At 45.7% G+C, this 22,266-nt stretch overlaps 1 protein-coding gene across 10 annotated transcripts in view; it reads right to left on the reverse strand.

Moving 5' to 3' along the window:
- SFXN5 (sideroflexin 5) overlaps positions 1 to 22,266 on the reverse strand; it is a 128,008-nt gene that overhangs the window by 100,339 nt on the left and 5,403 nt on the right. For 9 of the 10 annotated variants that reach the window (XR_011255764.1, XR_011255765.1, XM_069583689.1 and 6 more), the window contains exons 2-3: positions 14,940 to 15,008; positions 3,213 to 3,290 (exon numbers count right to left, since the gene is read on the reverse strand). Coding sequence is in view for 7 of the 10 variants with exons in the window: in XM_069583689.1 (XP_069439790.1) it covers positions 3,213 to 3,290; positions 14,940 to 15,008 (147 nt within the window). In the remaining 3 variants the exon portion in view is untranslated. Of the gene's footprint in view, positions 1 to 3,212; positions 3,291 to 14,822; positions 15,009 to 22,266 lie in introns of all 10 variants that reach the window. The other variant, XM_069583690.1, reaches the window with a different exon arrangement.

Raw genomic sequence — 22,266 nt, forward strand, 5'->3', positions numbered from 1 at the left:
CCGCACCAGGACATCTGGCCAAGGGGCTGCCTCTCTTGGCACCTCTGCCCCCTCTCCATGTGGCAGGCTGCTGACCAGCACATTGGCACGTCCCTTCCTCTAGGGACCATCTTCCTCTAGGGACCATCTTCCTCTAGGGGCCATTCTCTCTGTGCTCAGGATGTTTTTCCTCCGCCCCTTCCCAGCGCCCTGTCCTCACTAATCCTTGCTCATCCCTCAGTCTCAGGTGAGAAATCTCTTCCAGACTCCCTGCTTCTGGTCAGGTGACTCCTCCCTCTGCTCTCCCACAGCATCATGCATTTTCACTGTCCTGGCCGGATTCTGGGGATTCCCGGGGGCAGCACCCTTCTCCAGCCTCTCCCCTGCTCTCCCCCAGGTCCTAGCACCAACACTGGCCTGGAGGTGCTCCATAAATACATAGCAAAACAAACTGGACTGGGGAGGGCTGATGGCTTGGCCACCTGGCCCAGGGAACACCCAGCCAGGCGCCAGCAGGTGGTGTGGACTTTGTGCTAAAGGTGTGAGAAGGCAGGGCGGTGCCTCACAGTCGCCAACAGAACAGAAGAGGCAATTGCACGGGAGAGACAGCAACGTGTTCCTGCACGGAAAACGAGCAGCGTTTTAGGAACTGATCCGGCAGAGAGGAGGAAGCCGTCCCTCGATGCCTGCAGAAGCCACACTTGAGAACCCAGACCATCACCCCCAGATGCCAGCAAAGTTCAGGGCTTGGAGGGCCCAGGCACCCCAGTTACAAAGGGTTAATCATAGGGCTAAACAGAGGGACTTGGCTGAAAATCTGAATTCAAAGCAGTAGGACCCCTCGGCCTTCCCCACACAGCAAGGGGGCTCCCACTGCCCTCGCCTGTGTCCCCCAAACACCAGAGGGTTATCAACCTTCTGGAGAAACTGAATCCAAGTGACTCCAGACTTGGGAACGCTAGCCCAGTGGAAAGAGGGAGCAGGTGTGGCTAAAAGCAGAGAAATCAATGAAAATCTGCAAAGTGAATATTGGGGCTTCAGCCTTGCCCCTCTACTTGGCTTCCAGAATGCAGAGGTGAGAAGATACTGTATTAACAAAACAGGACAGGATCCTGTTGAAAGGAATAAAGAAAAGAAACAGCCAAATAGCTCTCAGAAATTAAAATTTGTACTAGCTGAAGTTAAAAATTTGATAGACATGTTGAAAATAAACTCAAGGAAATGTCCTGTAAAGCCAGACAGAAGGAAAAAGTGAAAGAATAGAAGAGAAAAAAAGGATAAGAAAACCCGGTTATCAATCTAAGATGTTGAACATTCGACTAATAGGAATTTCAGAATGAGAAGAAATTATCAAAGAAACAGTATAAGAAAAATTGCCAGAACTGAGAGACAGGAGTCTTCAGATTGAAAAAGGTCACCAGAAACCCAAAACAATAAATTTTACAAGACATGGCATTGTGGAATTTCAGAAATAAAACATATACATAGAGAGGAGGTCCTAAACATTCCCAGAGAGAGAAAACAGGTCACTTGCAAAGAATCAGGAATAAAACAGCATCGGATTTTTCAAAAGTTAGACTAGAAGCCAGAAGAGCAATGTCTTCAAAATTCTAAAGGAAAATGTTGTCAACCTAAAAATTGGAATTTTCTCCTCAGCCAAACTGTCAGTTAAAGCTGAGTACAGAATTACAATTACAAATTACATTATTTTCAGATATAAAAGGACTCCAAATTTTCTTTCCATTTACCCCAGGGAGCTACCAGACAAGGTCTTCCACTAAAATGAAGGTGTATACCAAGAGGAGCTGAGGGAGCTGGGTCCCAGCATTAAAAATTTCAGGGAAAAATACAGAAGTGGAAAGGGCTTCTCTTGTAGCTCAGCTGGTAAAGAGTCTGCCTGCCATGCAGGAGACCTGGGTTCAATCCCTGGGTTGGGAGATCCCCTGGAGAAGGAAATGGCAACCCACTTCAATATTCTTGCCTGGGAAATCCCATGGCCAGAGGAGCCTGGCTGGCTACAGTCCATGGGGTCACAGAGACTCAGCAACTAAACCACCACCACCATTAAAAATATCAAAGAGCTGCTAGAAGATACCGTAAGGATTAGAGATGGTACAAAGAAAACTCTGTCAGTGAGAAAAATGAGGCAATTATTAAATCCAGATAAAACATAAAGTCAAAAAGGAGAGGAAACATAATCATATACAGCAAAGTTGTAGTATTATTCATATAACTGTCATAATGTGAATATTGAATATCCATAGACCCCAAAATATGACAATTATTTGGGGAGGGTGATGAGGGTAGGGGAGAGAAATGTGTTTATAGAGGTAAATAATAAGAGAGATGTATCCTCAACTACCACACAAAAGAACTAGTTGAGAAATAGCAGTATAGATATGCTTAGTTTGAAATATAGGTTTCTCTCTGAAGAAACAGCTAACAGCATTTGCTTCTGGGGAAGAGAAATGGGAACTGGGGAGGGATGGGGCAATACACTATTTTCCCTTACAAGCGTTTTCATACTATTTGACTTTTTGAACTTTGTATATAAATTACTTTGGAAAAAAAAAACTGTGAGATTAGTTTTTGATAGCTTTTAAAATAAAGCTTATGAACAAAAAGAAAAACTTCAGCACATTAACCATCTGTCTCTACAATCACTAGAGCTGCCCTATACTACATCTCTCTACCTTACCCCCAAACGAAACAAAACCATCAACTTTTTAATTAGCTCTAGTTCAAGTTTCTACATGATATTAACAAAACAGAAATTACAGTGTCTTAGCCTAATTCCACTCTGTCTCCTCCATCTTTCTCATCCTCAGTCTAAACTTCGGGATAGTGGTATGCTGGTGAGTATTTTTGAGAAAAAAGTCCTGATTTATAGTATCTGTCAATTTCCATGGCGTAAATTCTCACATTGTGGCTGATTTCAAGTCATCACTGTGATGTCACTGAATGTGGAATTGGGAAAAGATGCAGGTCTCAGAGCCAGCAGACTATTGCCTTAGGTTTCTCTAGTCTTAGCAGCCTCCACATTTCCCACCAGACCAGCTTACAGGAGGGCCCTGAGCATCCCCTCCAAAATCCAGAAGTCCACAGGAGATGTAGCAGCAGTAAAAGTGGATTCTGAGGGGAAGAGAAGTGGTTCTGGCTGCAGGGGAGGGATAGTGAATTTGCCACCGTCCTTCCCCACCACTATTCCCCCACCCCTCCTCCAGCAGAGTTACCTGCTCATTGGTGACCCCCGGGCGCAGGGTCCCACGTTTATAGTCTTCCAGCAGTTGCACAGCCTCTCTGAGACGTCTCTGCAGGCAAAGAAAAGGGACACTGAGGGGCACAGATCCAGGGCTCCAGCAACACTTCCCTTTGCAGAGGTGCATCAGTCTTGACCCAGCTCTGACAGTCTTCACAGTGCGCAAGGCCTGCCCTTCAGTTTATGGGACACACGCAAAACGATAAAGACGACTATAGCCTAAACGGCCTTCCACTGGGAAATGGATAAATGTTTGCCATTCATCCAGTGTAACAATACCATGCACGTTATTCAGCAGTTTAAAAAGTAAAGTAGATCTCCATGGCCGTATCTCCAAGGTATTCTTTAAGTGTGAAAGCAAATTGCAGAGCTGTATGATGCCATTCGTTGTACCAAACAAACAACACACACACACACACACACACACACACACACACACAAAGAAAACAGTATTTCCTGTGAGAATATTTATGTGAGTAAATGCATCAAAAAAGCTCTAAAAGGAGACCCGCCAAACTAGTGACAGAGGTTACCTTGAAGTATGAGGAAAGGGTTCAGATTTGGCAAGTGGTGTTGGAAGAAATTTTAGTCTTAATTGTAATATTGAAAGTTTTTATAAAGAGAAGATATTTATGTAATACTTATATAATTTCTTCTCATCATTTAAAAAACACTAGCAGAGATTTACATACTAGAATACATATGGCCACAGTAACTGATGGGGAAAAAATAAAAGAGAATAGAATTGTATGATTTTTTAAATCTTAAAACCTAGAGACAGCAACACTGAGAGAAGGCAGTCTTTGTCCACCAAAAGACTTGTATAACAATATTCATAGTGGTACTCTTCAAACAGGCCCAAATTGCAAACAACTCAAATGTCAGTTAACAGACTGGGGAAGTATATGCACACAATGAAATATTACACAGCATTTAAAATGCAAACTACAAATATGCTACAATCGGATAAATTTTCTCAAGAATGGCACCCTAATATCTCTCACCCCATGCTCTTATAGAACTTTCCCACATCCTCCATCCAGAGGTAGAGTCTATGTCCCTCCACTTGATCCTGGGCAGGCCTTTGTGACTGCCTTAACAATAGAGTGTTGCCAAGGTGAGGCTATGCGACCTCTGAAGCTAGGTCATGAAAATGCCTTGCATTTCCACCTGGCTTTCTTGGGATGGTTGCTTTCTTGAAATTTAGCCATCACATTGTAAGGAAGCCCAAGTAGCCTATGAAGAGACCCATGTGGATAAGAACTGAGGGCCTGGCCCACAGCTCCAGCTAAGTGACCAGCTAATGGTCAGCAACAATTGTCCCACCATGGAAGTGAGATATCTTGAAACAGACCGTCCCCCTGTCAAGCTGCCTTAGCCAAGGCTGAGGGACAAACCATCCTCTCTAAGTCCTGTCAAAACTGAAGGTCAGTGAGCAAAAGAATTGCCTGCTATTTCAAGCCATTAAATTTTGGGGTGATTTGTTACATGATAATAGAAGGCCAATTCACATAATGATGAGCAAAAGAAGGCAGATGCAAAAAGTATATACAAATTTCAAAAACAGGTTAAACGCACCTATGGTGGTAGACGTCATTATGGTATTACCTTTGTGAAGGTGGGTGGGGGTGTTGACTTGGAGAGGGCCCAAGGGAACTCTCTGGATTAATGGAAATGCTCAGTGCCTTGATCTGACTGGTAGTTACACAGTATAAATGTGTGTCAAAATCCATTAGGCCATACACTTCGGATTTATGTATTTTGCTGTATGTATGATATATCCTTTTTTAAAAAAAATCACTAATAAACAGACAACAGTGAGAGAAGGCAGCCTACGTCTAGGTCAGATGAGGAAGGGGCATCAAGGATGCTTATGGTTTGGGAAGAAACCCAGGGAAGCCACCCTGATCCGCTTTGACCAAGGGACAAAGTTGGCTAAGGATGGGAGTGCAGAGAGACCTCCACAGAAGCCCCTGGTCCAAAGGCAGGATGCAGCTCCAGGGCAGGTTGCCCCATGGGGCATCTTCTGAGCAGGCTGACAGTGGTCACATAGGATGGGAAAGGAACAGCCACCTTCCACACTAAAACAGCAGGACTAACCCCAGCCCAGATAAGCCAATCAGGCTGTCAGGAGGCCAGGAGAACATCTTACTTGGGAGCAGCCCGACTGCTGTAAAGTACTGCCTCTTCCCTTTCAAAATATGTCTATCAATTTCTGAATTCCAGAGTCCTTCCCCAGAATCTCTTTGCTTTCAAAGTAGAGACAACTTTGAGTTTGTACGTTTTCTCAGGTGTAATCCACTCTGTTTAGAAAAAATGTCAGAAAAATTGAAAGCACACACAAAAAAGTTATAATCACCTATCAACATACCACAGAGATAACCACTGCAAAAGTTATTATTTTCCTTCTAGACTTAATACATTTGCTTTTCATGTTGGTTGATTGCTCTAACTTGCTTAAGTTCAACAGAAAGTGAGCAGTTCAGTATCTGAGGCAGGAGTTTAGTCAGACCCTCGCTGTCTCTGCAACCACCCCCCAAATCCTCCTGGTGATACGGCAAGCTCCACGCTCCAAGCCTGCTTCCTGCCAGCCTCAGCCTTGGCCCCACAATAAGTGCTCTACTTTCCACCCTGAATGGCGAATGGCCCCACGTTCTCATTACGTTCCCACTCCAGGGACTCAGTTCCTCTAACAACCTGGCCAGATTCCATCTCATTCCACACAGTCATCAAAGGGAGGCCTCTTGCCACAGGATTAAGTGCCAAAGAGCCCTGATCTTGGCACTCACTGAGAAAGAACCAAATCCAAGCTTCCCGAGACAGGCCTGCTAATGCAGGACTGGGACAAGCCAGAATGTGCTTGTCTGCCTCTGGGCCTTGCGAAGCCTCAGCTTGGCCTCCTAGCTCAGAGACTGAGGGACAGGGCTCCCAGCGCCTCTGTGGGACAGGCAAGGCCTCAGGCCTTGTCTTGAGAGGTCCCTGAGGGCTGGCTGTTCTGGGAGCTGGACTTCTCACAGCAGAGAAGGGAGCCATTTTCAGGGAGCCTTGAGGGACAGGAGGAGGGTCTTGTTGCTTGAAGTCCTCCTCTCACCCTGATGCACTGACACACTTGACAGAGAAGCCCTGAGCGCTTGAAGGATGGGGAAATCAGGGGGTCAGTGGCAGGTGAAATTTGCAGGACGTCTTTTCAGTCAGGAACAAACAGGCAGCTACGCCCTGAATGCTAAGATGGTGAGGGGCCCAGCTGGCCTGGAGACGAGGCTGCAGGCCCTTTTCTGGAGCCCTGGGCTTGGGGAGGGACAGCCCAGGTTGCTGCTTCCCAGACTCCATCACCTACCTGCCAGAAACCACTGCAGCAAGACTCTCTTCTTGTATCTGATGGGGCATGGTCTCCAGAAAGCCTCTCTGGAGACAGGCACCTGGGAGTTCTGCTCCAGGGCAGAGAATCTGAACAGAGGTCCCGCCCCAAGGCCCCGAGGGGAAGAAGGAAGCCAAAGGGCAGTCCTGCAGTGTTAGGGTAGTGGCAGAGAGGGCAGGAGACCCTGACAGACAGGAATGGGGATGTTGGAACACAGGACGGAAAGGCACAAAATAGGAAGATGAGGAAAGTCGTCAGAAGCAAAGCTAATCTCTTTGGAGGGAAGGGGTATACCTTAGCCAAACCCCAAACTAAATGCACGCAGCATAATCCATGCTTGGCTAGGAAGCATGTCTAAATGATCTGAATATTTTATTTATTATAATGTTTAATATGTTAAAATATACGATGGGCATGACAGCACCGGGCCAGGAGGTGAGGATTACCCAGAAACACTTCACCCCTACTTGTGATAAAGGCCACCCACTTTTCCTGCAGGCCCTCGCCCCTGATCTTTCCTATACCACCCCACCACCCTGGGGGAAGAGGACATCCCGCCTCCCCGGTTGTCTGTCCCTACCCATGTCCATCCTTCAAGGCTCAGGGCCATCTTTAGGAATCTTCCAGAAATGTTCCCTCTGCCCTCTGAACACTCAGAGAGCACTTAGTTTGCACCTCTTTGAGGTCTGTGATCACTTACCACCATGTGCCCATGTTACCTGTCAGAGACTGCAGGGTGCAGGGAGCGAGAGACTGGTTGTAGGTTATGTTGGCCTAAACGCAGGGCACACCTACCCTAGTCCATCACCAACACAGGGCCACACATAATGAGCACTGATAAAAATGAGGCTGCTGGGAGGAGAGGTGAAGGGTATAATCAGGGTTAGGGACCAGGTTCCAAAACAGCAGGCTAGAGGCCCTTGACAGCGATACTGGTTTTTCAGAATCCTGGGATTCCAAGAGACCATGCCCTGTTCACACAGGATGTGGATGACTACTCCTCTGAGTGTCTGCTGAACCATGTGGACATTCCTTTCTCTGAGACAGCTGAGGTCCGAGCAGGAAGGGCATTTCAATGACCAGGACCACAGAGTGGGTGGGTGTCATCTAGGAATCTCAAGTCCCTGCATTCCCAGCTCTGGGCCATTTCCATGAGACATGAGCATGGAAGAGCCTCCTGTCCTCAGGATGGTCAGTAATTGAAAGAGGGGTGGTCTCCCAGAGAAACCATAGAAACGCTTGCATCCTGAAAAGCTGATGTCAACAGGGGCCAGGTACCCCACATAAGGAAGGGAAGGGCCTTCTTTATTCTCATTCAAAGGCAAGCTCAGTTGCTGCTGCATGTTTAGCAAAAGTGGGTACAACTGAAACATGGACATTTCAGGCAATCAAAATTTGGGAGTCCCACTTAAAACAGGGGGCGGGGGAGAATGGAGAAAGGGAAGGAGAGAAGGAGAGAGAGAAGAAGAGGGAGAAAGGAAAGAAGGAAAAGAAAGAGAAAGGAAAAAGAAGTGTCGATGGTCAGGGTGAAAATGAATGTGGGGAGTGGGGTTGGTGTGCATGAGGGAACGGAGCTAATGGTAGGGACGGGGGCACGGCCTGCCTTGATCGCTCAGTACCTGACTGCTCTCACCTGGGCCGGTCTTGAATCAGCCAAGGGCAGGGCTGTGCATTCTTACCTTGCCTGCCACATCTTCAACCATTCCCTTCTGGCTCCCAGACGGTGGGATTTGGGGGCCAAGGCTTTGTGCAGGTAGAGTTTCAAGCCCTTCTCTCATCCTCCCTTGGCCTTCCTAAGCCCTTCTTGTTCCTTCCCAGCAATCCTGGGACCCACAGGGTTATCTGCGCTGAGACTGTCTCCTAGCTCAACCACAAGCTACCTCTGGGAGGCCCAAGGGAAGGGGAAACCAGGCACACGTGTTTCCCTGTGGCCAACCTCTGGCCACCTTCAGGACACTGAATGTGAGTCAGTTCTGGCAGCATGACAGGTGGTATACCCTTTTAGAAAGTAAATCTGCCCAACTACACCTAAGAACTTTAGAAACAATCATGGTCTACATCCTGGATACCCTACTTTTGGGACTATTTTTCTAAAAAAATAAATTTATCAGAAATGAAAAATAATTTGCCTAAGACTATTTTTGGCAGGAAAGAAAAAAGTAGGAAACAACCTATCTGTTAGACCTAAAAGCCTAACAGAGATGGATATTTATACTAAAAGACTTCCTAAAATTATAAAGACTTGGAAATATATGAAAAAAAGCAAATAAAAAGTCTATGTTCAATGTAATAAGCATGCCAAAAATGTATGCAGATGGGCAAAAACCTGAAGTGTATAAGGGTACTGAAATTTGGAAATTTCTAAATTTAAAATTAGACTACCTGATGCTGTCTAGAATGCATTTAAATGGATATTCTTACTACTATTGACAGCATAAACTGATAGTCTTGGTACAGGTTGGTACAATCTGCAGGGCAATTTGGCAATATATATCAAAAGCCTTAAAATGCCTTTCATTCAGAAATTCCACTTCTAGGAATTTACCCCAAGGAAATAAAGAGAAATATGGGGAGATATATATATAAGGATATTTATCATCATATGATTTATAATGGCAAAAGACTTGAAACCACCCAAATGGTCAATAGAGAAGATGATTAAGTTTTAGAATAACCACCTGATGGATTACTATGTAGTTATTAAACACACTTTGAAATAACATTTAATGACAACGAAAAATGCTCAAGATACGCTATATGGAAAAAACAATATATATCTTGTATACATATGTCACATATGATTTTAAATATAAATTTACATATATATATACACAATACATACAGAAAGAGATCTCCCTTGACTTATGATGGGGTTCATCCCATCATAAAAATTTCACTGTAAGTGAAAATATCACATCTTAAGTTGAAAATACATTTAACACACCTAACCTACCGAATATCATGGCTTAGCCTGGCCTTCCTTACACGTGCTCAGAACACTAACATTAGCCTACAGTTGGGCAAAATCATCTAATGCAGGCACTATTTTATGGTAAAATGTTGACTATCTCACGTAATTCCTTGAATACTATTTGAAAGTGAAAAACAGAATGGTTGTGTGGGTGTAGGATGGTTCTAAGCGTATCGGTGGTTCCCACGTGTGATCACGTGGCTGACTGGGACCTGTGGCTGGACCCCAGCATCCCAAGAGAGTATTGTACTGTACATCACCAGCCCAGGATATAATCAAAATCCACAATTGGAACCATGATTTCTACTGAATGCATACTGCTTTCACACCATCATAAAGACCATAAATCGTAGACTGAAGTCAGGGACCATCAATACAGACAGAGAGTAAGATACAGATACATATATATATGTACACATTATACAAACCATCCTAATTTTGTTCAGATCTATACACTAGAATGATAATTGTGATTATTTCTTGCAGGAGAGATAATGAGCAGTTTTTATTTTCTTTTTTAGACTTTCGTATGTTCCAGTATTTAGAGATTACTACCAGAATCACATCACATCAAGAGGCACATAGTGTCAATTGTTTTCATTGGTCATCTGGTTAAAGGAGTGTTCTCTAAGCTCACCACCGTAAAGGTACCTTTTTCCCTTAGTAATTGCTAAGCAACATTTGGAGGCGATACTTACCTGAAAGACTAAGAATATCCTGTTTTACAACAACATTTTATTCCATGAAAATAGCACCTATTAATGATCCTGGTTGAAATCAGTTATTTCACTGAGGACTGCTGCTGCTACTGCTGCTAAGTCGCTTCAGTCGTGTCCGACTCTGTGTGACCCCATAGACGGCAGCCCACTAGGCTCCTCTGTCCCTGGGATTCTCCAGGCAAGAACACTGGAGTGGGTTGCCATTGCCTTCTCCAATGCGTGAAAGTGAAGTCCCTCAGTCGTGCCCGACTCTTAGCGACCCCATGGACTGCAGCCCACCAGGCTCCTCCGTCCATGGGATTTTCCAGGCAAGAGTACTGGAGTGGGGTGCCATTGCCTTCTCTGTCACTGAGGACTACATAATGTTTATTTCCTTCAACCTTTATCAGCTGACATTCTTCTGAGAATAAGAGCTCTCCTCTCTCATATTTTTAGTTTTACTATGGACTCATGGATTCTTTTTTATTATTCAATGTATTATAATCCATTGTTTTTCTTCTTCTTAATGTTCAAATTGTCTCAAATGTGGCTAGTGGGACTCGGCCACTTCCTGTTCCTGTGTCTCCATCATTCTAGAAACATTTTCTTACTTTCTGTAGCGATGCTCTTTGCCTCAGGTGTGGATTTGGCCAACTCTCCAAGAAGCCCTGGGTGCTTTAGTAAGTAATAGCATTTAGGAATGAAGATCTGAGTGCTAAGTGTGTCCACTATTACTGGGGTGTCATTGTTTCTAGGCCCTTTCAGTGAGCAGAGTCAGAAAACTGAGAAATATAAATGTAAGTATATGAATGTATATGTGCATAAATCAATTCACATTGATTCCTCCAATTCAAATACAACATAACATAGTTTTTGCCTTGCCCCTACTTCATATTTGTATCTCCCTACTCCTGCGGTGAGAACCCTGGTTCCCAATATCAGCATAATGATTTATTCTGTCCTATGATACACCCAAAACAGTTTCAGATTACTTCACAAATACTAGTAATGTGTTTGTACTATTTGCACTGCTTCAGTTGGTTTTCCACGTCCTTCAGAATGATGATCTGCCAAACATTCACTCTCTTAAATAATTATTGAATTCAGAATAGCAAACCCCTTTCACATTCAGTTCACGATTTAACGCAACTTAGATGTCAGCTGGCACAGCCTTTTCCTTAGAGATCTAGATCTAATTCCATGACCCACATAAAAGGATGAAGCTGGGGCTTCTGCCAGGTCCCGGGGGTTTCCTTCCTCAGGCTCAACTGTCCATATACAGCACCGAGAGCAGACTCCCAGCCCCTCAAGAGCCCTTTAAAGAATGAAATCCTGCAGAGACTTCAGAAACCAGGCAGATGTTATGACAATATAATAGGAATGATGGTAGAAGGGACAGCAACTTTCCCAGCATGCACGACCAACCTCTAAAGAGCCCCCAGACACTGGCCTTTCCGTTCCTCATGGTTGCTTGCTCTCCTTCCCATTGCTTTCCCCTCATGTTCCTTCTCTCTCCTCTCTCTTAGGAGGATCAGAAAAGCACAATTCTTCCTCTTCTGTCAAGCAGGCAACCTCCTTCCTCTCTGAAGCCTTGCTCAAGACATTCTTAGAACAAAGACAGCCTTCTTCCTAAGAGAAATTATGGTGAATAAAATTTGCTCCACCTCATTACACACACAAGGGCTGGAATCTTTTTAAAGCTTCATTGGTTATAAATTACAAACAATAGCTGCCAAACCCTCTCAAGAGGAGTCTATCCGTTGACTCAGCTACTGCTCCTCAGAACTGGGTCACCAGAAGGCTCCAGCTGCACAGCATCTTTCCACCTCAGGAAACTCTGGCTTCCAGAGCCACCTCTCCTGTCCTCCACTCTCCTCTCACACAGTTGCGCTGGCCTGTCCAGACCTCCTCCGCCGGGGCAGCCATCCCCCCACGCTCCCTCCCAGGACGCAGCCTAGGAGTGTCCCAGGACACTCTGGGAGAGAGACAGTGCTTTGAGGGCATAAGTCATGGTCTTGGGCTGAGCCTACCAGCAGGAGAAGGCTGGCTCTCCTGATAGCACCACAGTTGTCGGGGAGGGGCTCAGGTAAGGGATTCTTTCCTTTTCCTGCTCCTAATTTTCATCGCTTCCAGGCAGATGGCCTTGCCAAGCTACCTGCTTGGATTGGAACCAGGGAGGGACGGAAGGGCCCACTTATGGCCCTTTGGGATTTTTTAGGGCCTAGAAGATCTTCTATGGGCAGAAAATTTCCAAAAGGCAAGTAGTACTGGAAACAGTCCCCAGCTGGGTTGCAGTAGGAAAAGGTGTAGGTCTTTCCAGGAAGCCTATCGGCACCCTTGATGAGAAGAAACAGAAATTTGAAAAATATTTTTAACTGATTGTTGCACTGGTTACTTTCTGGTCATTAAATAGTAAAGAGTCTTTGACATTTCAACTAATGGTTAAAAAAAGTGTATAAGACTTTTAAATTTACTCACAGGGAAATAGGCAAAAGATGGCTTAGTAATGTACAAAGATGCTGAGGTCTTTCAAAATGCAAGAGTAGAAGTAAAAATGTGGTACAGGAAGACAGCAGTGACATGAAATGGCCTGGGGATGAGAGGAGTGTGGACTGGAGAGGCGGAGCTGAGAGCCCCCAGCACAAGCGGCATGCTGCCCAGCTGCCCCCAGAGCCCCTGCCTGCTCATGGTAACTGCGGGGAGCACTGATATACGTCCAGACCGCCCAGCGCTCCCTCCACCATCTCTCAGTGTGCTGCCTTCAAGTTCACCATTAGCACCTCCATCTTTTGAAATAAGCATTCGTCTCTGCTGCCTCCTCCATCAAGCAGGAGGCATTTATGTTGGGATTTTCGTCACAATTCTGTCTAGTTGGGCACCATTCCAGAGCTTTCAAGAAAGACACATAACCTAGGCTGGGTAAGTAGTTCCTCTAGTTTGGCGCCCCTCCAAATTTTTATGTAATCCCATTGATTACTCCTTGGGAGAGTCCTGACAGGGCCCGGAAGTACAATAGCCTTGCCCTTCAGAGGCACTACACCCAGAAATAAGGTCAGCCAGTTAAATACTAGAGTCCTTCATCCTTCCTGAGCTGCAACAGGAAATCACATATCAGGGTAATCCCCGCACTTCCCATAACTGGACTGCTCTCCCAGGCACAATGGGGATGGAGAGATGGAGATGGTTCTAGGGCCAGGTGCCCAGCAGGCCTTGTGCTTCTTTTTCTTCCCAGAGCTGAAGCAAGCCAGTGCTCAGCACAAATGGGAGCAGAGAAGGGCTGCCTACTCAGGGGGCTGACTCAGAGGCTCAATGACTTCCATCAGGGTATGTGGGGACCTGGGGTGGGGAGTTCAGGCCTTCTTCCAGCTTGGGAGAGCTCCCTAAACTTGAGTGACCTGAACAGGAATGCAAAGTGGCCAAAAATAAGTGTTCTGGAGACAAGCTTACTGGGGTTCATACCCTGGCTCCATCACTGGCCAGTACCACGTGGCTGAGACTTAACTTCTGTCTGTCTGTTTCCTCATCTGGAAAATGGAACTTCAAATAGAATCTACCTCAAAGGGTTGTTTTGAGCTAATCCGACAAGCTAATACATGTAAAATGTTTATGACACTGCCTTGCTCACAGAAAGTGCTTAACAAATATTCCCTACATTATATGTGCATGCATTCCTATAAACGTTTGTAAATACAATACAAAGGATAGAAAGACACACTTCTTGGAATGGCTCAGAGAAATCTGTCAGTAAATGTGGCAATATCAAGGATTAGTGAGGATGTGGAGCGACTGGAACATTGCGGATGAGAATGTGAAATGGATAGTAACCTTTAAACATCAGTTCAGCAGTTTCCTATGAGGTTAAACGTATACCTACCATATGAGCCGGCAACCCCAGTCCTAGTTATTCACTCAAGAGACATGAAAGCATACGTCCACACAAAGAATGCTCAGAGCAATTTTATTCATAATAAGCAGAAAATGGAAACAGCCCATGTGTTCATCAGCAAGTAGACAGAAGAAACAAGTTCTGGAACATCCTTTCAATGGAATGCTGCTCAGTGGTAAGAAGGGATGACATCCTGACACTTGCCAGAACACTGATGAACCTCAAAGCACCATGTCAAGGGGAGGAAGCCAGACACACAAGGCTGCACACTGTAGGGCTTCACTCATACGACACTGACACTGCAGAGACAGCAAAACAACAAGGACAGGAAGCAGACGAACGGTTGCCAGGGGCTCAGCAGGGGGCTGGGGAGATGCATTATAAATGGTCAGAGGAGTACGGTAGGATGACAGAAATGGTCTCCATCTTCATGATGGACACTTCATTGTGGCCACTTGATATGTCTGTCAAAACTCTTAGGATTGTTCACATATAAAATATAACATATACCTGAGTCGCAATCTTACCTATCAGAGGAGGGGAGTGAGTAGGGAGAGGGCACGAAGGATCCTTTTTGTTCCGTACCGTTTGAATTTTTGTAATGAGCACATAATCCATGTACTTGGCAATCATTTTATTGAAGTTTGAAATAATAATAATTACATATCTACCTTGAAGGGATGTTGTGAGATCCAGATGAAATGAGATAATGATGACCTGCAGATCTTCCAAAGTCACAAGGTATAAAGGCCAAGGGGCCTCCATTGAGAGCGACAGCCACGACTCACCTCAGTGACAAAGAGCGTGCGAGGGTCGATGATGTCCAAGAAGTGCCTGAAGCGACCAAAGAAGGAAGTCTGGAGAAGGGGTGGGAGAGGAGAGTGGGTCAGTTGCTGTACCTCTTTCTCTAGACAACGGGGAACCCACCCACAGCTCACCCTTACGGTCAGGGTCCCAAAGTCACCAGGACTCCTCATTGGTGATGAGCGCCAACGAGGCCTCTCGCTGCTCGGTGACCTGACGGCAGTTCTCCCAGGTCAAGGGCTTTCTAAAGTCAACTCAGAACGACCATTAAGACACGTCTGACCCCACATCTCTTCCATGTGCCTCCCATTTTCCTCCCTCTTCTCCCAACTCCCGGAGATCAACTCCAAGCCTTTCAGCAGCTCCGAGAACCACAAAGCATGAAGGCTAGAGGGGCGGTCTGGTCCCCAGCCCTCTCCCAGTCTGCCCTGCCCACCACGGCCTTTCTGCTTTACTTAGGTCTCTCGGAGAGAGGGTCTCTTCCCAAAGTCCAGCACAGGCTCTGCCGCCAGGGAAAGCTCCCCACAGCAGAGCTCAAGCGCGGATGCCCAGCTTGCAGCCCTCAGGCCTTCCTTCACCCACGCCCCAGGACAGAAGGCCAGCTCCCCATCCTTATCCCTGAGCAGGGGCCTTGGAAAAGGAGGGCATTGTGCTAAACAGGCCACAGGCATCAGAGCACAGTGAAAGGAAACCAAGCAACGCGGCTGCTGGGCCTTCTGCCCTCAGGACAGAGCCAGTTTGGCAAAGCCAAGCTCTAGGGGAGGAGAGAGGGGACCGAGCCAGGAGACAAAGGGGAAAGCTGCACACGCTGGGGGTTCATGCCTCACTATCCTCAGGCTCCCTGCCACATCCTCCCTGGAGCACCACAGCTCTCCAAGCCCAGCCTCCACTCGGGGGAGGAAACAGAACACTCCCACTCTTTTCCCTTCTCACTAGGACATCAGATCCTGCAGCCAATTTCTGCTCCTTCCCCTTCTCAAAAAAGACCGAAAATAGACCTGGGTCACCACGAGGTCTCCTGACACACCATGGCACCCTCTGCCTGGGGCAGCCTCTCCACCCGACTCCCAGCCCCAGCCGTTCACAGATCTATCAAGCTTCCACACCATTGCTAACTAAAACAGTTGCTTCTCTAACTTCTTAGACATCAAAGGCCTAAACCATCCCCCAGCTTAGACACAATGCTCAGTCAGAGATGTTCAGAAGTGTGGGCAGAGGCGTGTGCGGAGAACACTCACTGCTGCATTATCTATAAGGGTGAATTGTGGAAATGACGATCCACTCACAGGATGGAACACGGCGCAGCCATCATATTTGGGATTATGTTTATGCCATGCAAAAAGCTTGCGATTTGTGAACTGCATCTAAAACACATGATTCCAACTTAATAGGAGATAAACAGAGCGCGATGGATACTAAATGGGTAGCAAGAAGACAGGATGACACCTATTAAAACAAACCAGGGGTCCTTAAAGCAGCGGACCCCAACCTTTTTGGAACCAGGGACCTGGTTTCTCGTGGAAGAAACTTTTCCACAGACTGCGGGTGGGGTGGGGGGACGGGTTCGGGATGATTTAAGGACTTTACCTTTATTGTGCACTTTATTTCTATTGTTATGACAGCAGCTCCCCCTCAGAGCGTCAGGCATTAGATCTGAGAGGCTGGGGACCCCTGCCTTAGAGAAGTGGCTGATTCCAGGGCTGAGGTAGGGAACGAACACGATGCGATTGGCACATTTTGTTGTGCTAGAATGGAACAAAGTGCCCCTCCCCAAAATGACGGGGGCGTGTCAGAAGGATCCGTAAGATGCAAAGAGACTCTGTGTGTCCCTGAGAAGTTCCCAACTGGGTTCACAGGGTATTCTGCAGGGACTGAGTCTAACCATGTGGAAACATCAGACGAACCCAAACTGAGGAGCATTCTGTAAAATAAATGGCCTTGTTCACCAAATATGCCAATGCTGTAAAGACAAAGAAAGACAAAAAAACTGCCCCACATTAAAGGAAACTGAAGAGATAAGGCAACTGAACATAACGTGTAATTCTTGAATGAATCCTAGACTAGAGGGGGAGGTGCGTTCAAGGACATTGCTGAGACAAAGGATAAAACTGGAATAGGATCACACAGTAATAAAAGGATTGTACCCATGCTAAATTTCCTGAATAACCACACTCTGGTTATTGCTACAGACTGCATATTAGTGTCCTCTCAAAATTCATGTGTTAAATCCTAAACCCCTAGGGGATGATATTTGGAGGTGAGGCCTTTGAGAGCTGAGGGCATATATGAGGGCAGAGCCCTCATGAATGGCATGAACAGTCTTATAGAGACGCCAGAGGAACCCCTCGCCCTGTTCCACCATGTAAGAACACAGGGAGCTGTCTATGACTAGGAATCAGACCCTCCCCAGACACGGTATCTGCCAGTGCCTTAGCCCTGGACTTCCTAGACTTCAGTACTGGGAGAAATTAATTTCTGTTGTTTATAAAGCACCCCATCTATGCTATTTTTATTATAACAGCCCAAACAGAGATAAAAGAGAATGCCCTTGTTGTTAAGATTACAGTGAAGTATTAAGGGATAGCTGAATATAACCTACTCTCAAAAGGTTGACAGAAAAATGATGTGTGGATATACAGGGCAGCAATAAAACCTGGAAATGCAGGTACTATTCTTCTATTTACAGACTGAAGATGTTCTTAGTATCATGTGCCTTTGCTGTCCTTCCTGGCTTTATGACCACCTGTAGACAAAGAGCATAATAAAGGAAATGTGACAAAATGTTGAAAGCTGGCGGATGGAAGCAAAGGGTATATGGAATGAATTCTTCTTGCAGCTTTTCTGTAAGACTGAAACTGCCTCAAAATTAAAAGTTCAAAATTACATTATTTAAAAAACTACATGGAAATATATTAAAATGTTAAGAGAGACAGCCTCCGGGTAATAAGAATATGGTATATTTTTATTTCCATATCTTTTACATTGCTTTTTAAATGAAAAAAATCAGTATTATATTATATACAATAATATAAAGAAGTAATATTCTATTTTTAAAATACGCATTTAAATTAAAATACAGACCGATATATTACTCAATTATAAACTGCTGAAGGATGTGGGCTATTGGATGTTCTTTCTGTATGTGCCTTCTCTCGGCTCCTAATCGCATGTCACACACGTAGAAGAAGTTCCGTAAATACATCAGCCACAACATGAATGAGTGGGCTGCTGAGCAGCCACTGCCCTGGAGGCTTCCTGGAGTGATGCAGCCTGGGCTGGACCTTGAAGGGAGGGTAGGATGTGAAAGGGACAAGAGTATTAGCAGTTAGCAGCCCAAGGAGGGAAGAGGATCAGCAGAGGGGAGGGCCCAGAGGAGAACGGCCTAAGGGAAGCGCTGCTTGTAGATGGTCCGGGAAAACATCCAGCCTCTGACTTGCCCAGTGGTCCGTCACTGTTTTCATTCTGTCCCAGCCTGCTGACCCTGCTGTATCACTCTCCACCACTGCCACTGGGAGAGAGTCCTAAATAAAGCATTTTGCTCCATAGATGCCTACCAACCCCTACCGGACTAGCTGAGGGTAGACCACAGTGAACAAGCCCGCAGGGAGCTGAGGCCATCAAGAGAGACAAACAAGTAAAGAGATAACTATAAAATTAAGTGAGGCATCATAACGGGCACTGGGGACACAGGTTATTTCTCCCTCGTGAGTCAAGAAGCGTCCCAGAAGAGCTGGGATGGGCGGATGGATGAATTTACCAAGAGAAGGGTATCAGCAGGAGCTCGAAGGCACGCAGGCTCAGGTCAGAAGCTGCACCTGGCTCCTGCAGTTTATTCAGTCATTCACCAGAAAGCTACTGGAGACCCACTGTGTGCCCAAGGCTGTGCTAGGTCCTGAGAATAGAGCAAAGTTGACTGGCTGGGGGAACGAGGAATAACATAGTCATAGTAATGCCCAGATTTCTAGCCAGACACTAACACTTACTAACCAGGATGAGGAAAGCAAGAAGTGCATTGATTCAGTGAAGAGGAAGATAACAGTTCTGGATTGGTGATGTACACTTGGGACACTTAAGAGCCTTCCAGATGTAACTTTTCAATAAACACATATAAAGGTCTGAGATTCCTTTTATGTGCACACATGACAATGTCCTAACCCAATCAGCCAAAGAACCTCCCCCCGACCCACCAGGGATACACAAACTTAGGCTTCCTGACTCACTGCAACGATGGAGGCCATAAAGTAGAGGAACCATAAGGCATTTTGTCAAACAAGGGGGGGAAAACTGAGTTAGTGCAGAATCCTGGGGAAAGGTAGAGCAAAATTTAAGTGAAACAGTACATTAACAGGCTCAAGGCAAAGCAGGGCTGTGGGGAAGAGGCCTACATAGGTCTGGACTGAGAAGTAAACAGAGGGTTTTGTTTCTTAAAAACTATAAGATTCAGTTAACCATGGCATGGGATGTCCAGAAACTCCTTCTTTGAAGCCCTGCCCTCGTATTGATTCTCTGAGTCAAAGTGCCAAAGACCCACCAATCAAAAGCAGGATGTTTCACTCCTATTGCCAAGTAGAGGAGGTCATTCACCACCTGGTTCCATTAATAGAAGGATTGAGCCATTAGCCATTGCAGCCACTGACTTTCAACACACCCTGAAAGGAGTCTAGGGCAGAGCACTCTGTGCTCTGGGAAGACTGGTAGAACAGCCCTTCAGAGAGTTAAGTACTTTTTTCAGGAGAAACTTTTTATGAACCTGGATTCTTACATCTTCCCAGACTTAGAAATGCACTAAACCCATTAATTAAGATATCTGTTCCTCACATATAGCAGCAGCCTTCTGAGATGTGCACTTGATTACACGTAACCCCTTTGCCAAAATCACACACATGCTGACCTCTCCCCCTTTACCTCTTCAGAGCTCTCTGAGAGGCTGCTTCCCAGACTATAGTCCTCAATAGACACTAAATAGCTCACAGTTCTTACAGTCTGCATTTTTGTGTTTGTTTTCCTCGATATTGACCCTACTGATATAAACAGCACATGAATGAGTGAGCTGCTCAGTTGTGTCCAGCTCTTTGCAATCCTATGGTCTGTACAGCCTGGAGTTTAGACTGTAGCCTGAGAGGCTCCTCTGCCCATGGAATTCTCCAGATAAGAGTACTGGAGTGGGTTGCCATTTTCTTCTCCATTTAAGCAGCGAAGTTCCTGGCAATCCACAACCTTGGAGAATGTGATTTCTCAGTGAGTACAAAAGAATGGCTACCCAGTGAAGGAGGCGGCTGGGGTCCCTCAGAGCTGAGTAGGCCTAGAGGGAAGCACTCTTCTTTGTAGCTGCAATAATGTGTCTGTCCTCCCAGCCCAATGCAAAACATGGCAACCTCATCAGTCTTTATTTTCTCAACAGTTTAGTATACAGGGTCTTTTGGGTTTTTTCCCCCAAAAATTCACTTTTTACCCCATCAGATAATCAGTGGATTTTTTTTTCCTTCCCTTTTTCTTCACCAGAAGAGTGAGTCAGTCAAGTAATTCCTTCCCTTTCCCCTTACAAGAAAGGTGAGTCAGCTACTTCTCAGCAGGGGCTCCCAGCCTGCTGCTTCCTAACTCCCAGGCCTGGCCCAGGAGAGCAGAGCCAGAGAGCTGCCTCGGGAGCAGCAGCCCAGGGCAAAGGGCTGAGAAGAGACTGACAGCAGGCCTGTACCCGGACCTCTACACGGCTGCTCATCTGGATGAGGAATAAGCACTCTCTGAAGCTGTAGCCCAACGGCAGAAAGGCTAGACGAGCTCAGTAGTCCTCACCTGGTAGCATGTTGAATCCCCTGAGGTTTCTAAAATCCAGGTTGTACACCCAGGGATTCGAATTCTAGTGGCCTGGGGTGGGCTCCAGGCATGAAAGTCTGTTTAAAAATCTGCCCAGGTGATTACTGTGCAGCAGGGATGAGAACCACTGGACTCGAAGGTGTTGACCGTCTCCAAGGCACAAAGAAGCCCTAGGATCAGCCCTGTGAACAGTCACTCTCTAGCCTCTAGGACATAAATGATTTAAAAACATAACTACCTGCAAGGCACTTTCACTTCAGAACTTATTTCAGCTAACTATATGAGACACTTCCCCATTGCCGCCTGACTCTCAGCCCACACAAACCTCTCCACCCTGAGGTGAAGAGTGCATTTCCGGGCCCACAAGCTGCCCAGAGCCAAGAGGGAGCCCTCAACAAGGCACCTGCTCTGTTCTCATAAGCCTTGGTGGATTCGGGGCCCAGCACACACATAGCACACCCATACCCCCAGTCATCTTAGCAGATAAGTGAGATTTCTGAAGGAGCAAGGAAATTTAAAAATAATAATAATAAAGCAAACATTTCTGTATAGATTAAATCACAAATGGAAAGAATCATGTATGTTGTTTTCCTGTCCTGGGGCCTCAACTTGCCAAAAATGGTGTCAGCCCTAAAGGAAGAAAAGAGTGGGTTCAGGAAAGGAAATGAGTAGAAAAGAAGGAAATGAGTAGAAAAGGGGTAACATGGGGCGCTGGGTACAAGCATGGACTTGAAGTTGACAAGCACAACAGGGACAGAGGGGCATCTTACCTAATACCACAGAGAAGCCTTCAGCCATGTTCAGAACAGGAAAATTGTACAGGACAAGCAACCCAGTTTCTTCAACAAATATTGGGTTGGCCAATAGGTTTGCTTGCAAAACCTGAACGAACATTTTGGCCAACCCAATAGAAAGAAAGAGGGATGAACCCACCTGTCAGTCAAATATAATGTGTGGGCTTTGTGGGAGTCTGATGGAAACAAACCAATTATTTTTAAAACATTGTAAGGGAAATGCGAATAGTGCAATGGACTGAACGCCTGTCCCCACACTCTGAGAGTCATGTTGAAATCCTGACACCCCACCCCCACCCCCACCTCAAAGGTGATTGTTTTAGGAAGTGGTGTCTTTGGGGAAGTTTTAATGTCCTTATAAAAGAAACCCCAGAAAGATCCCTCCTCTCTTCTGCCATGGGAAGTTTCAGCTAGAAGATGTTATTTATGAACAAGAAAGTTGGCTCTCATCTGACAATGAATCTGCCGGTGCCTTGACCTTGGACTTCCAGCTTTGAGAACTGTGAAAAATAAATTTCTGTTGTTCATAAGCTACCCAATCTATAGTATTTTGTTACTGCAGTCCAAACAGACTGGTTTGATGATATTAAGAAATAATTATTTTAGGTGTGTTAATGGTATAGTGGTTACATTAAAACTAATTTTAAAATCCTCTGATATCAAATAGACATTTCTCCAAAGAAGACATACGGATGGCTAACAA

The sequence above is a fragment of the Ovis canadensis genome, chromosome 3 (assembly GCF_042477335.2).
Source record: "Ovis canadensis isolate MfBH-ARS-UI-01 breed Bighorn chromosome 3, ARS-UI_OviCan_v2, whole genome shotgun sequence".
Lineage (NCBI taxonomy): Eukaryota > Metazoa > Chordata > Mammalia > Artiodactyla > Bovidae > Ovis > Ovis canadensis.